The sequence below is a fragment of the Mesoplodon bidens genome, assembly GCF_964165515.1.
Source record: "Mesoplodon bidens genome assembly, chromosome: 9".
Taxonomy (NCBI): Eukaryota; Metazoa; Chordata; class Mammalia; order Artiodactyla; family Ziphiidae; genus Mesoplodon; species Mesoplodon bidens.
In genome coordinates this window covers 30796285-30812913 of record NC_138166.1, presented here as the reverse complement: position 1 = coordinate 30812913, position 16629 = coordinate 30796285, and the positions used below count along the sequence as shown (strand labels likewise).

Sequence of the window (16629 nt, the reverse complement as noted above, 5' to 3'; positions counted from 1 at the left end):
ATTACAAAATAAGATAAATTTAAGGTACATTTTTCTTTTAAAAAAATTCCTAACTGTCTAGTGAAGAGGGTTAGAAACAATGACCAATTCAGTCACAACAGGCACCCCTATGGCCCAGATTATGTTCTCTAACATCATTTTCTAGTGTAAGGAAACAGGACTTGTTGGAGAAATAGCTGATCCTGGGTATGGGCATGAAATATACTGAAGTAACTCAGAACATCTTGTTTTACACAGAGCAAGGAAGCCGTGACAGACTACCAGGATGTCAAAATGACACAGGGGCCATCTTTTTCATAAGGGTCTCTCAGTGTCCAAAAAGGACAGTGACCTCCTGATGAGACACACTGAAAAAGATCCATTATTCATGTTGTATTCTTGCCAAATATGTTTAACTTGAATATGATAGCAATGAACAATCAGAGAAATCTAAATTGTCAGGCATTTAACAAAACAACTGGCTTGGGTGCCTAAAATATATAAATGTCAAGTGAGAGAAAAAGAAAAGTTGGGGGGGTGCTCTGCTAGATGAAAGGACACCAAAGAGACTGAAAACTAAATGCATTGTGGGATCCTTGATTGGACTGGACCTAAAAAAAAAAAACTAAGATATTACTGGAAAAGTGGAGAAATCATAACATTCAATACTTATCAGGTAATATTGTACTAAGGTTAAATTTCCTGAGGTCATAATGGTGTGGCTTTATAAGAAAACATCCTTATCCCTAGGAGATACTTGCTGATGTATTTACAGATAAAGTGTCATGGTATCTGCAATTTACTTTCAGATGGTTGAGCAAAACACAAAACACAGATACATGAGTAAACGGAGGGAGCATGTGCCCACACGAGCAAGATAAAGCAGTGTGGTGACATGTTAACGATTGGCAAATCTAGGTAAAGCATATATAGGTGTTCACTCTCCTTTTCTTTCACTTTTTCTGTAGGTTTGAAATTACCCAAAACAAAAAGTTGGAGTGGGGAAAGAAGGCAAGGTACATGAAGTCCTCAGCTATGCCTTAAGGAAACAAACCATACAGCAGAGCTGAGTGGCATAGCCAGGAAAGCATGGGGGTATCTACAGATCCCAGCCTTCAAAGACCTACAGCTGACCTCTGAAAATACTGATGCTATGGAGCCTGCAGGGTAGTGTGACACCCTCAAGGAATCCAAAAAGAAGCTTCATTCCAACACTTCATTTAAAAATAAAACATTTTAAAAAGGCGCATAAAGATCCAAAATGGTTATGTTCATTGTGATTGCAGCTATGCAACTATGCTTATAAAAGGAAATAAGCAAAACTGTATTAAGGTAGAGGATGACAGGTGACTATTCCAAAATATTCTTCAATATTGTTGCAATGTCAACAGCAGCTAATGTATACATATATGCATAGACCTAAATGCATGTAAAATTACTACAGTCAATTAAAAATAACAAGCATGTTAAAATCTGAGTTAATAGTGATATTTTGAAAGCAATTTACTGATATGGGGAGGAAAGAACTTGTCAAGGTCAATGAAACTTTCTAGTCCAGATGGCTGGGAGAGTGGTAGTTCCTAGCAGAAATAAGTTAGTCATCAGGAGCAGAAAATGGATTTTTGTTTTATACCAAGAAAGATCAGTTTTGTTTTAAATGTCTTGATATGCAGTCTGAACTATACAAGTCTTTAGATGGTACTAATACAAACATTATTAAATTAGAAGTCATTCATTCAGCCCAATTTACTGGGTATTCTCTATGTGTCCTCTATCCTGAAGTGATAAAACCCATAGGGAACTTAGTATATGATAGAAATAAACACAAACAGAAAATTATAATCAAATGCAGTAAGTATAAGAATAATAAGTAAAGGGTATTATGGAAGCTCAAAGGACAAGTGTCCAAACCAAATCAGAAGGTATGGGTTGGGGGGTAATTAGGGAAGTTTCAGGGAAAAAGTGACCATTGAACTGAACCCTAGTGGACATTCATGCCCAAGGAGGCAAAAATCAGAAGAGGCTCCGCAGAGGAACAGCATGAACAAAGGCAGAGCGGGAAGAATCAGCACCCAAGGTACAGGGAGCTACAAGCAAGAAATGAGACTAGAAGAATAAACAAAGGCCACAGAAGACTTGAGAGTTGATGTTAAGGAGCCTGGAAAGGATCTTGTTGTAACCATAACAATACATCTGTGTTGTGACTTGAAATCAAGTCTCCAAATTCAGAGACTACATTCTTAATCGTACTCTTAGACGGAAGTGAGCCACTGAAGACTTTTACATAAGGGAATTACATGCTTAGTTTGTATTTTAAATACTTGAGGACTCTGTGAAACATGACTTTGAGGGAAATAAAATGGATATAGTGAAACCAGTAAGAAGGCTATGGCAGCTACCTGAACCATGTTAGCAGTAGAAGGGACACAAAGAATGGAACATGTGTAGAGATCTTCAGAAAGTTAAACTGGTAGGAGTTGGTGAAGGCAAAATGTAGGTGGGAGGAGCCATGAATGATTCAGTAGATTATGAGAACTGATAAGTGAATGGGGAGATCATCAACATTATAATAAGGAAGAGAAGTCTGGAGTAGGGAGAAAAGGGGTCAATGAAGAAATGAAGAGGAAGTAAATACATATCCTAATTTTAAGGAATGCCTAAAGAGATTACTTAGCCACTATCATATACCCATAAATATAGAGAAAATGTTATATTAAACTGTTGTGCAAGGACGACGTTACCTTTTTTGAGATCAACAGTCAAGAAAATGGGTGGTCATCATTTTATGCAATAGAATTTCAAAATATTAGAACCAATGTGTGTTGTGGTTGTAGCTAGCCAAGAGGGAGCTGTGACATAGTTGTTTTTGCATGAACGTACATGAACTTAGTCACAGGTATTTGTACTGATATCACTTTGAGTTACTTGTGTTTATATGTCGCTTAAAACGCCTTCAAAAACATTGTAGTAGGGCTTCCCTGGTGGCGCAGTGGTTGAGAGTCCGCCTGTCGATGCAGGGGACACGGGTTCGTGCCCCGGTCTGGGAAGATCCCACGTGCCGCGGAGCGGCTGGGCTTGTGAGCCATGGCCGCTGAGCCTGCGCATCCGGAGCCTGTGCTCCGCAACGGGAGAGGCCACAACAGTGAGAGGCCTGCGTACCGCAAAATAAATAAAAATAAATAAAAAAAAAAAAAAAAAAAAAAAACATTGTAGTATAATTTGCCCTTAAAAGTAAGAGTTTGTTCATAGAAAAGCATGAAAACAGACAGCAGGATATAAGTTTCATATTAGTAAAACAAATATGCATTACAGGAATCAGTACAATTCATAATTTCTTGTAAAACAGCATAAAAGTGCTTGTGAAAAAAAGAAATCTGTAATAAAGAGAAAAATCAGGGAAGCTGATGAAGCTTCGTGACACATGCAAAAGAACTGCTCGTTCACGTGCCAGGCATGTAACTGAAGGCAGAAGAAACCCCTCAGAATAGATAAAAAATTTTGAAGCATAGGCAATTGATGTGACTGATCGATGAATCATGCAGGATTTCTGTTAAGATGTCAAACATCAGTTTATCATGGAATTCCTATGGTCTTTGAAGAGACACTGTTTAACTTTCAGAAGCATCTGATCTAACTGAGGAAGAAAATGAAACTAAGGCAAATAGTAAAGTGTCTGCATTAAAAATGTGCAGGATACTTGTTGATAATTTGAAAGAAAATCCCTACAGCAGTGGAGTACTATTTTAGGAAACGGTTCACTGTTGGAACAGAGGATGATACCGTGAGGAAAGACATAGCTACTGACAATTTTGATTAAGAAATGGTTCAGAAGAGATGGACTCTGAACATGAAGAAGTTCTTGACAACTGAATTCACTTTTATTTTCCCTTCTATAGATACAGAGGAGTGAAATTAACTTTTAAAACCTATGCTTAAAGTCTAAAAGAAGCAATGAACAATCAGAAAATAAAATCAAGAAACATTTCCATTTACAATAGCACCTAAAAGAATAAAGTAAAATACTTAGGAATAAATTTAACCAGAAGTATGCAAGAGTTGTACACTGACAACTACAAAATAGTGTTGAAAAAAACTCGAGGTCAAAATAAATGGAAAAACATCCCTTATTTCTATGGATTGGAAGACAATATTGTTAAGATGGCAATGTTTCCCATATTGATCTACAAATTTAATGTAATACCCATCAAAATTCTAACTGCCTTTTTTTCAGAAATGACAAGTTGATTCTCAAATCATATGGAAAGGCAAAGGACCCCAAATACCTGAAACAATCTTGGAAAAGAACAAAGTTGTAGAACTCACATGTCCTGATTTCAAAACTTACTACAAAGCTACAGTAATTAAGACAGTGTGGTATGGAGCAAGATTAATGCGGCAATGTCACAGACACATAGACCAAGAGAATAGAAATGAGAATCCAGAAATAAACCCATACATGTAGGGGTAATGGATTTCAATAAGAGTTCTAGGACCATTCAGTGAGGGAAAGAATAGTCTTTTCAACAAATGGTCCAGGGACAACTCAATATCCACATGCAAAAGAATGAAATTGGAACCTCAGTTCACACCATATACAAAAAATTAACTCAAAATGGATCACAGGCCTAAATGTAAGGTCTAAAACCATAAAACTCTTAAAAGGAAACATAGGTATAAACCTGTATGACTTGGACTAGGCAACAGTTTCTTAGATGTGACACCAAAAGCACAAGCAACCAAAAGAAAAACTAGATAAAGAGGGCTTTGTTGAGGATATGGGGAGGGGGAAGGGTAAGCTGTGACAAAGCGAAAGAGAGGCATGGACATATATACACTACCAAACGTAAGGTAGATAGATAGTGGGAAGCAGCCGCAGAGCACAGGGAGATCAGCTCGGTGCTTTGTGACCGCCGGGAGGGGTGGGATGGGGAGGGTGGGAGGGAGGGAGATGCATGAGGGAAGGGATGTGGGAACAGATGTATATGTATGACTGATTCACTTTGTTATAAAGCAGAAACTAATTAAAAAAATAAATAAATAAACTTTACTTAAAAAAAAATTTTTTTTGCATTTATATTTTATATTTCTGTGAATTAGCATTTTATACCTTTAGAATATTTAGAATATTCTATTGAACTGTTTTTCACTTTATTTTTGATTGTAGAAGTTCTTTATATATTCTATATATTGATCCTTTGTTGCAAGTATTTTCTCCTTTTGCCCTTTAACTTTGTTTATGGTGTCTTCTTTCATACAGAAGTTGTTTTTGAGGCAGTCAAATTTATCAGTCTTTTATAAGTTTTGGTTTTTGAGCCTTGTTTAGAAACAAGTTTCTATATAAACTCATGAAAAAAATCTTCCTGAAAAAAAAAAAAAAAAAAAAACTTACAACTTTGTGAGTCAAAGAACACTAGCAAGAAAGTGAAAACACATGCCTCAGAATGGGAGAAAATGTTTGCAATTCGTGTATCTGATAAAGGTCTACCATCCAGAATATACACAAAGAACTATCACAACTCAACAATAAAAAGACAAACAACGGGGCTTCCCTGGTGGTGCAGTGGTGGGGGGTCCGCCTGCCGATGTAGGGGACACGGGTTCGTGCCCTGGTCCGGGAGGATCCCACATGCCGTGGAGCGGCTGGGCCCGTGGGCCATGGCCGCTGAGCCTGTGCGTCTGGAGCCTGTGCTCCGCAATGGGAGAGGCCACAGTGGTGGGAGGCCCGCGTACCGCAAAAAAAAAAAAAAAAAAGACAACACAATCTTCAAATGGTCAAAGGATCTGAGTAGATATTTCTCTGAAGGTGATATACAAATGGCCAATAAGCCCATGAAAAGATGTTCAACATTATTATTCATTAGGGCAGTGCAAATCAAAACCATGGAATTCCACTTCACACTTACTAGGATGGCTATATTAAAAGACAGACAATAATAAGTGTTGCTGTGGGTATTGAGAAACAAACCCTAATTGCTGGTGGGATTATAAAATGGTACGTACCATCACTTCAAAAAATAGTTTGGCAGTTCCTCAAAAGGTTAAACATATGATCCAGCCAATTCGGTTCCTAGTTATATACCCAAGAGGAATAAAACTACAGTTCACACAAAAACTTGTGCATGAATATTCATAGCAGCAGTATTCATAAAAGCCCCAAAGTGGAAACAATCCAAATGTCCAGCTGATGAATGGACAAATTGTGGTATATCCGTGCAATGGAATGTTATCTGGCCATAAAAGGGAATGAAGCACTGATAAATGCTGCAACATGGAAGAACTGTGAAAATACTATGCTAAGCCAAAGAAGCCAGACCAAAAAAAAAAGCTACACATTGTATGATTTCATTTTATGAAATGTCCAGAATAGACAAATCCAAAGAGACAGAAAGTAGATTAGTAGTTACCCAAAGGGAGGGGGAGGGAGGAATTGGGACTGAACGCTAGTAGGTACAACAGGGTTTCTTTACTGGCAATGTTTTGGAATTAGACAGTGTGAATATGTTAAACACCACTGAATTGTACACTTTAAACTGGTGAATTTTTTAAAAAAATTTATTTTATAAAATGGTGAATTTTATGTTATGAGAATTATAATAAAACAGTTTTTTAAAAGTCTAAAAGATCTTTTAAGATAAACAAAAGTGCTACAGGATATGGAGACAATGTGTTATAGTTTAATTGTTGGCATATTCCTTCCTCCCCGCCCCCCCTTTTTTTTTGGTGGTACATAAAATGAGTGTATCTTAAAACCTAAGGCATCTGATTAGATTTGATAAAATATGGTAGCTGCTAATAGTTTCTAGCATAATACTTGTCACATAAGAAGGGCTTAATACATGATTCTTGAGAAAAATGACTTCTCACCTTTCCTATCAACAATTATGGTGCATTTTAACTTACGAATTTTTTGAAATTCTTTTAATAATCAGTAGGAATATAGAATTGCTTTTTGTTTTATACCTTTTTTACTATACCATTCATTAAAATATAGCCTTGAGGAATGTAAGGGACTATATAAAGGCATAAAAGGTTTTTCTGCTTGAACCAAGTTTTAGAGTACAAGGATAAATTTCTTTTCTTCAAGTAGTAAGTATCAAATCTCTATTTCCTAAGACTCTTCATTCGGAGATGTTAATAACACTTTTAACTAAAAATGCGTAAAATATGTAAAAGTAACAATCATTTACAGTTCTAGCATTAAATTAACCACTTCGAACAATACATTTGATGTATTTGACTTCCAGTGTTTGTTTTTAGAAGGGAAAACACATCTATTATGTTTGTAAAAATGACATGTTCATTATATCAGTGCAGCAAAGCACAAAAGAAATTTTAATGAACTTACCATCCAGCTTACATTCAAACAGAAAAGTAGGTATACATAATATTATAAAATTGGGATAATGTCATGAATGTCTTTTAATTTAAAAGTTTCTTTTTATTTTTACTGGAATGCAATATAAGAAAAGGCCAGGGGCTTCCCTGGTGGCGCAGTGGTTGAGAGTCCGCCTGCCGATGCAGGGGACACGGGTTCGTGCCCCGGTCTGGGAAGATCCCACATGCCGCGGAGCAGCTAGGCCCGTGAGCCATGGCCGCTGAGCCTGCGCGTCCGGAGCCTGTGCTCCGCAACGGGAGAGGCCACAACAGTGAGAGGCCCGCGTACCGCAAAAAAAAAAAAAAAAAAAAAAAAAAAAAGAAAAGGCCAGGAAAAGAAATGCTGAACTTCCAATAAAATATTTTTCCTCAAGAGTTAATATTTTTTGAAAGAGTAACCTATGTTGCGAGAGCATGAAAAAATGTATAGTTTTACCCATCAAGTTTGAGTGTATCAATTTTAGAATTATCTACTGAACTCTGAAAACTCAAGAGTTAAAAAAAGTAATTCAATTAGAGAACAGGTTAAAGACACAAAGAGATATTTCACCAGACGATACAGATGGCAAATAAGCATGTGAAAAGATGAAGAACATAATTTGACATCAGGGAAATGCAAATTAAAACCATGGTGAGGTATTACTGCATACCTATCACAACGGTTAAAATAAAAAATTGTGGGCTTCCCTGGTGGCGCAGTGGTTGAGAGTCCGCCTGCCGATGCAGGGGACACGGGTTCGTGACCCGGTCCGGGAAGATCCCACATGCCGCGGAGCAACTGGGCCCGTGAGCCATGGCCGCTGAGCCTGCGCGTCCGGAGCCTGTGCTCCTCAATGGGAGAGGCCACAGCAGTGAGAGGCCCGCGTACCGCAAAAAAATTAATTAATTAATTAATTAAAAAATTTAAAATTGTGACAACACCTAAAGATGGCAAGGATGTGGAGAAACTGGATCACTCATATATTGCTGGTGGGAATGCAAAATGGTACAGTCACTCTGAAAAATATTTTGGCAGGTTTTTAAAAACCTAAACATGCAACTACCACACAACCTAGCAACGGTACTCCTAGGTATTTATCCCAGAGAAATGAAGACTTAAGTTCACACAAAAACCTATAAACAAATGTTCATAGCAGCTTAGTCCCTTTGGGCTGCTATAACAGAAATATCATAAATTGGGTGGCTTATAAACAATAGAAATTTATTTCTCACGGTTCTGGAGACTGGGAAATCCAAGATCAAGGTGCCTGCAGGTTCACTGTCTGGTGATGGTCCATTTCCTGGTTCACAGACAGCAGTCTTCTCACTGTGTCCTAACATGACTGAAGGGGTAAAGGAGCTCTCTGGGCCTCTTTTTAAGGACACTAATCCCATTCATGATGCCTCCACCCTCATACCTAATCACCATCCAAAGCCCACATTCTAATACTATCATACTAGAGATTTGATTTCAACATAGGAATCTAGGGGGACACAAACATTCAGCCAATAGTTGCAGCTTTACAGCCCTCAAATGTAAACCAACCCAAATGTTCCTCATTGACTGGTTCAGAAAGAAAACAAAAATGATATAGTACATCCATACCATGGAATATTCTTAGCAATAAAAAAGGAATGAATATACACATAACAACTTGGAAAGATCTCAGGGGAATTATGCTGAGTAAAAAAAATCCAATCCAAACAGTCCATATACTATCTGACTTATTCAGCACTCCTCGTGATTTCATTATATAATATTCTTCATAATTTCATGACAGAGTTGCCGTAATAGGAAACAGATTAGTGCTTGCCATGGGTTAGGGAAGGGGCAGAGATAGGGCAAGGCTGGGAAGGAGGTGGGTATGGTTATAAAAAGGCAGCCCAAGGGATCCCTGTAGTGATGGAACAGTCCATGTCTTGACTATGGTGGGGTATACACGGACCTACACATGTGGTAAAACTACACAGAACTACAAACATACACACTACTGAGGACATGTAAATCTGCCTGAAATCAGTGGCTTGTACTGTCAGTTCCATGGATGTGAAACCGTTCTACAGTTTTGTAAGATGTTGCCCCTGAGGCAAACTGGCTGAAGGGTACATGGATCTCTCTGTATTATTTATTAAAACTGCATGTGGGGCTTCCCTGGTGGCGCAGTGGTTGAGAGTCCACCTGCTGATGCAGGGGACGTGGGTTCGTGCCCCGGCCCGGGAAGATCCCACATGCCGCGGAGCGGCTGGGCCCGTGAGCCATGGCCGCTGAGCCTGCGCGTCCGGAGCCTGTGCTCCGCGACGGGAGAGGCCACAGCAGTGAGAGGCCCGCGTACCGCAAAAAACCAAAACAAAACAAAAACTGCATGTGAATCTATAATTATCTCAAAATAAAAAGTTGAATTTTAAAAAGGAGGTAGCTAGAGAAATTCCTTAAAGTGATAATCGGGAAAAGTACAGAATGTGAACGAACACTAAGTGGACAGAATAACCTTGTGCATACACAGTTGTACTACTTAAGTATATATCTTCAAGGTAAATTTCTAGAGGACTTCCCTGGTGCTGCAGTGGTTAAGAATCCGCCTGCCAATGCAGGGGACACAGGTTCGATCCCTGGTCTGGGAAGATCCCACATGCCTCGGAGCAACTAAGCCAGTGCGCCCCAACTACTGAGCCCGTGCACCACAACTACTGAAGCCCGTGCGCCTAGAGGCTGTGCTCCACAGCAAGAGAAGCCACTGTAATGAGAAGCCCGAGCACCACAACGAAGAGTAGCCCCCGCTCAATGCAACTAGAGAAAGCCCACAACAGCAACGAAGACCCAATGCAGCAAAAAAAAAAAAGTAGTGAGAGTGGGCATCCTTGCCTTGTTCCTGATCTTAGAGGAAATGCTTCCAGCTTTTCACCCTGAGTATGATGTTAGCTGCAGGTTTGTCATATATGGCCTTTATTATGTTGAGGTATGTTACCACTATGCCTGCTTTCTGGAGAGTTTTTGTTATAAATGGATATTAAATTTTATAAAAAAATCCTTCTGTATCTATTGAGATTATCATATGGTTTTTATTCTTCATTTTGTTAACGTGATGTATCATATTGATTAATTTGTGGATACTGAAAAATCCTTGCATCCCTGGGATAAATCCAACTTGATCATGGTGTATGATCCTTTTAATGGATTGTTGGATTTGGTTTGCTAGTATTTTGTTGAGGATTTTTGCAACTATGTTCATCAGGGATATGGGCCTGTAATTTTCTTTTTTTGTGATATCTTTGTCTGGTTTTGGTAGCAGGATGATGCTGGCCTCATAGAATAAGTTCAAAAGCGTTCCTTCCTCTGCAGTTTTCTGGAATGGTTTCAGAAGGATAGGTGTTAACTCTTCTCTAAATGTTTGGTACAACTCACCTGTGAATCCATCTGGTCCTGGACTTTTTGTTTGTTGGGAGTTTTTAAATCACTGATTCAATTTCATTACTGGTAATTCATCTATTTTCTATTTCTTCCTGGTTCAGTCTTGGCAGATTGTACATTTAGGAATTTGTCCATATTTTCTTGGTCATCCATTTTACTGGCATACAGTTGTTCATAGTAATCTATCATGATCCTTTGTATTTCTGTGATGTCAGTTGTAACTTCTTTTTCAGTTTTGATTTTTACTGATTTGGGCCTCTTCCTTTTTTTCTTTTCTTTTTTTTTTGCGATACACGGGCCTCTCACTGTTGTGGCCTCTCCCATTGCGGAGCACAGGCTCCGGCCGCGCAGGTTCAGCGGCCATGGCTCATGGGCCCAGCCGCTCCGCAGCATGTGGGATCCTCCCGGACCGGGGCATGAACCCACGTCCCCTGCATCGGCAGGCGGACTCTCAACCACTGCGCCACCAGGGAAGCCCTCTTCCTTTTTTTCTTGATGAGTCTGGCTGAAGGTTTATCAGTTTTGTTTACCTTTTTGAAGAACCAGCTTGAATTCTTAAAGCCAGTACTTTATATATATATATATATGTATACATACATATATGTATGTATATATACTTTATTTTTTAGGGTAGTTAGGTTCACAAAGAAACTGAGCATGAAGGTACAGAGAGTTTTCATATACCTCTTACCCCCGCACATGCATAGTCTCCCCTGTTATTAACACCCCCACTAGAGTGTACATTTGTTACAATGGATGAACCTACATGAACACAAAATTATCACCCAGAGCCCCTATTAGGGTTCACTCTTAATGTTGTATATTCTGTGAGCTGTACAAATGTATAATGACATGTATCCCCCATTTTAGTATAATACAGAGCCATTTCATGGCCCTAAAAATTCTGTATGTTCCACCCACTCATCCCTCCCTCCTCCATACATTTGTTTATTCTAAACAAATTTTATTATTTTTGGCCATGACACGCGGCATGCAGGATCTTAGCTCCCTGACCAAGGATCGAACCTGTGCCCCCTGCAGTGGAAGCGCAGAGTCTAAACCAATGGACTGCCAGGGAAGTCCCACATTTGTGTTTACAGTATAAAAATATTCATTATTAATCTTGTCTTACTGATATTAAAATGCACATAATTAGAAATTAGATTAAAATCCTAAATAAATGTATTTTTATATGAAAAGTCATCACAAAGAAATCCACTCATAGTATGGATTAGTTTTTTTTTTTTTTTTTTTTTTTTTGCGGTACGCGGGTCTCTCACTGTTGTGGCCTCTCCCGTTGCGGAGCACAGGCTCAGCAGCCATGGCTCACGGGCCCAGCCACTTCATGGCACGTGGGATCTTCCCGGACCGGGGCACGAACCCGTGTCCCCTGCATCGGCAGGCAGACTCTCAACCACTGCGCCACCAGGGAAGCCCTGGATTAGTTTTTTTTAAATATACATATTCTAAATAATGACAATCAGTTTACTCTTTCCCATTTACGTTACTGCCACTAAGACACTCTGATATGCTATTTTTATTATCCACATCATCAAAAAAAAAGATACATCTGTAGTCAATATATACTATTTACTAAGCTAGTAAAACAGATTAAGGCCCTTTGAGAACATTTCAACAACCATCTTAAAGGAAGCAGAATTCATCTTATCACAATTTTCCCATTGCCTGAGACTTCTGGTTAATTGAATTTTTACTTTATACTACCTGTAACTTGTTCCTCATATTCTATGACAGTTATTCATTATATACTTATTACATCAACAAATATTTAGGTTGTCTGTTATGTGTCAGACTCTAATAATATGCTGGCGAAAATATGGATAGATACCCTACCCTCATGAAGCTTCTATTTTAGTGGGGAGTTATAGACAAGACTCATAATATAGTGTATGGCAATATGGTAAGGTGCCTGGGATGGGGTGGGCATTGACATGGGTGGTTAATTAAGGTGTGGCGGCCAATGAAAACTACTTTAAAGAGCTGATATTTGTACAGAGACCTGATAAAGAAGTTACCGTGCAAAGACCTTAAGAAAGTAGTTTCAGGGCAGTGGGAAAAGCAAGTGTAAAGATAGCTGAGGCAGAAACCAGCTTGGAAGAACAGTTTGGAGGTCAGTTTGCTGTGGTGCAGAGAACAAACAAAAGAATGGTATGATACGAGGCAGAAGCTGATAAGGACAAGACTATGAAGGGAGCCATCCAAGATAAGCAGTTTGGATTTTATTCTGATTGTCACTGAGAGCGACTGGAGAATTTGAAGGGGGGTGTATAGTAGATTCTGATTTATGTTTTCAAAGATCACTGTTCACTACATGGAGAATGACTTGTGAGGAGGCAGGAAGGAGGGACGAAAGCAGTCCATCCAAGAGGCTTGACCCAGGTGGCCCAGACTAGACTTGTAGTAATGGAGATGATGAATCAATGTATACAGCACGTGTTGTATGGGAAGCTGACAGGACATGCTAATGAACTGATTTGCAGTTATAAGGGGAAAGAGCAGTGTCTAAGATAACGCCTATGGTGGTCATTTATTGCAATGGAGAAGACAGAGAAGAAAGGAGGCATAGAGGAATACAGTTCCTCTGAGGTAAGGAACTGTCTGTCTTTCCCCAGCCCTCACACACACCAGCAGGTGTGGAACTGGGAAGAAGGAGAGGTAAAATATGTGAGCATGAGATCATATCAGCACCAGTTGTCCAATCCAAAGTGCTAGAGTAACAGATCTAGCCTATACTCGGGGAGAGGGGGGGACGGGAAGAAAAGATTTTGAACCAGCTATTTTACTGAAGTTTAAAAATGAATAGACCGGGGTTTCCCTGGTGGTGCAGTGGTTGAGAGTCCGCCTGCTGATGCAGGGGACACAGGTTCGTGCCCCAGTCCGGGAAGATCCCACATGCCGCGGAGCATTTGGGCCCGTGAGCCATGGCCGCTGAGCTTGCGCGTCCGGAGCCTGTGCTCCGCAATGGGAGAGGCCACAGCAGTGAGAGGCCCGCGTACCGCAAAAAAAAAAAAAAAAAAGAATAGACTGTGTCTTAGAAACTGAAATGTGATCATATAATTGAAAGAGGCCTGAAAACTTATGAAATTGGATCAATATGTTGTTTAGGAAGATGCAACCCAATGGAAAGAGGGGTGGTTAGAACACAGCTGAAAGCAGTAACAGGAAAAAAAACTCTTTTATGTTTATTCCCCAAGTTTTTCAGAATACTCAGAAAATGAAGTACCAAAAGTGACTCAAGAATGAGGAAATGATCAGTTGGATCAAAAGCTGCTGAGAAGTTTAAAACAATGAAGACAGAGGACCGATGTCAGCACTACTGCAGTGGTTGATCACCTTGAGAAAAGTCATTTTAATAAGTGGTAGAAACACAAAAGCCAAACTGGAGTGGGTAAAAAAGAATACAGGAAGTGAGGAAATAAAGGTAACAATTACAGAATATCTTTTGAGAAGGTTAGCTACAAACACATGAGAAAAAGACAAGAGCAGACTATTTTTAATCATAATGGCAGCTTAATTCCTAGCATGCTTCACAGAAATGTCACTATTATTCTTTAGCAATCCTCTGCAACCAAAATATGTATAGTTCAGGAAAAAGTAATTTTCAAATAGATTTTTTTTTTCTTACCTTCACTGATTAAATTTAATGTGTCTTGTTTTCCATCTCCTTGTGACTGACCTGGATCCAGTGAAGTCTGAGAAAGGCTAACTTCAGCTGATAACTGGTCAAGACTTTGACAACTTTTTCTGTAAAACAAGGGTGAAATAACTTTACCTTCTTCTCACAATAAAGTATTTCTAGAGATATTCTTTAATGGTTTTCTCCAACTTATTGAGTTTCTGGTTAATTTCTCCCCCAATTTCCCCCCTAAACTGTCTTTATCATGGCGGCAATAGAACCTCCATTATCCTTTTCCCTCCACCCTCTTTGGAGGTCTGTTTAATCCACTAAAAAAGGAAAAGAGAAACAACATGTCAAACAAATTTAATTCCTTACACCAATTTTTGATGATCAAGTTAGCTAAGAAATAGGGACTTCTGGTCATTATCAATTGTCAAATGTGCAGAAAATCTTACATCTCTCCTAATACAGAAGCAAAACTGACATAACTTAGTGATGATTGTGTATCTCCTAAGGACAGTGCCTTGATACCGTTATAGATGGTTATTACATAAAAATAACAAATTATTGTTATCAATTCCTGTAACTCAGAAGTTTAAAAAATGTTGGGTAGTAAAATACCTGTTTGTGTTAATACCATCAAGATAATTAACCTCCTTCCATCGTCTGTTTATAACTGTGAGCTCATTTTCTAGTAAACAAATTCACTAGAAATAAATTATAATGAAAAATTCAGCTATACATGGAAAGTTAATAAATATTTATGTTTAAATGTTAATGAATGTTTATGTGCAAATGTTTAAACCTTCCTCATATTTCTTTTGTCAACGTAAAACCAACTCAAGAGATATATGCAGCTTTGGTGTTACTGACATTTCAAGTACATGAACAAAATTCATTTTTATTTCTAAATATAAATGATCCAGGAAAGGGAATACGTTTTTCAGGTTCAATATTTATTTCCCAAGGTAGCCAAACCCTATCTAATTTCCTAGAAATGCTACATAGTCTATGATAATGTTATAGGAAACACATATCTATTACATAGCTATTCTCTATTCATACACATAAGAGTAGACTTACAAATTTATCAGGTGTATGTATATTAAGGGGGATAGATACAGCAGGAATCTATTTGTTTTCTCCTCTAAGAAATTAGGTGATGGAATAGCCTTCCCAGCTTACAATGTGAGCAGTATTCTCACTTTATAACATGATTTTTTAAATGCTGAGAGTATAAAAGTTCTTTATTATAATTTTAAGTAGCAGGAAAGTCTACTGTAGGAAACTTCTGATAATTATAATAGATAACACATATATAAGCTATACAACATGTAACAAAAAAATGATACCCAATATTTATATAGCACTTACCAAATGCTAGGCACTGTTCTACATATATTATATACATTAACTTATTTAATCCTCACGACTACCAGAAGAGGTTGGAATTATTATTATCCCTACCTTACAGCAGAAGAAACTGGGGCACAAGAGATGAGATTTGAACTTGGTAGCCTAGTTCTAATTCTATCCCCTTAACTACTATGCTATCTCCTCTCTAGTGTAAAAAGAAAAGATTTGTCTTCCTATTTTATTAGAAACGCTTCTTAAATAGCAGCCTTGGGCATCCCTGGTGGCGCAGTAGTTGAGAGTCCGCCTGCCGACGCAGGGGACACGGGTTCGTGCCCCGGTCCGCGAGGATCCCACATGCCCCGGAGCGGCTGGGCCCGTGAGCCATGGCCGCTGAGCCTGCGCGTCCGGAGCCTGTGCTCCGCAACGGGAGAGGCCACAACGGTGAGAGGCCCGCGTACCGCAAAAAAAAAAAAAAAAAAAAAAAAAGAATAGCCTTGTTTGCTGAGATAGACCATGTAAATTATACTGTATTTAATCAAATCACTGAAAATTTCACTTGATTTCCAGTAAAATCTTATTTCTTTAGCTATAGCAGAAATCAGGAACAGAGGAATTTAATAAAGGAAGTTATAAATAAGTTTCTTTTCCAAATTATTTTTCTGTGCCTAACAGGTAGAAGACTTGCTTTTTAAAAAGGAAGGGCTTAAGATGAGTTTCTGACACTGATATTTCACTATAGGAAACTTGTTAATATTATTAAATTTAAAAAATTATGCATAGAAGTATGTACAAACAACAAAATACCCAGAAGCAAAAAAGACTCTGGTGAGTAAGGACTGGGAACTTGACAGCACACATTTACAGACTCTCAAGGACTCACCCACTGAGGGAG

The 16629-nt window shown here is 38.7% G+C and overlaps 1 protein-coding gene across 5 annotated transcripts in view; it reads right to left on the bottom strand.

Annotated features, from left to right (window-relative positions):
• RUNDC3B (RUN domain containing 3B) overlaps positions 1–16629 on the bottom strand; it is a gene marked incomplete at both ends in the record, with an annotated part of 149917 nt that overhangs the window by 2675 nt on the left and 130613 nt on the right. For all 5 annotated transcript variants that reach the window (XM_081243937.1, XM_081243940.1, XM_081243938.1 and 2 more), the window contains one exon: positions 14388–14506. In XM_081243937.1, coding sequence (XP_081100063.1) covers positions 14388–14506 — 119 coding nt within the window. The remainder of the gene's footprint in view (positions 1–14387; positions 14507–16629) is intronic.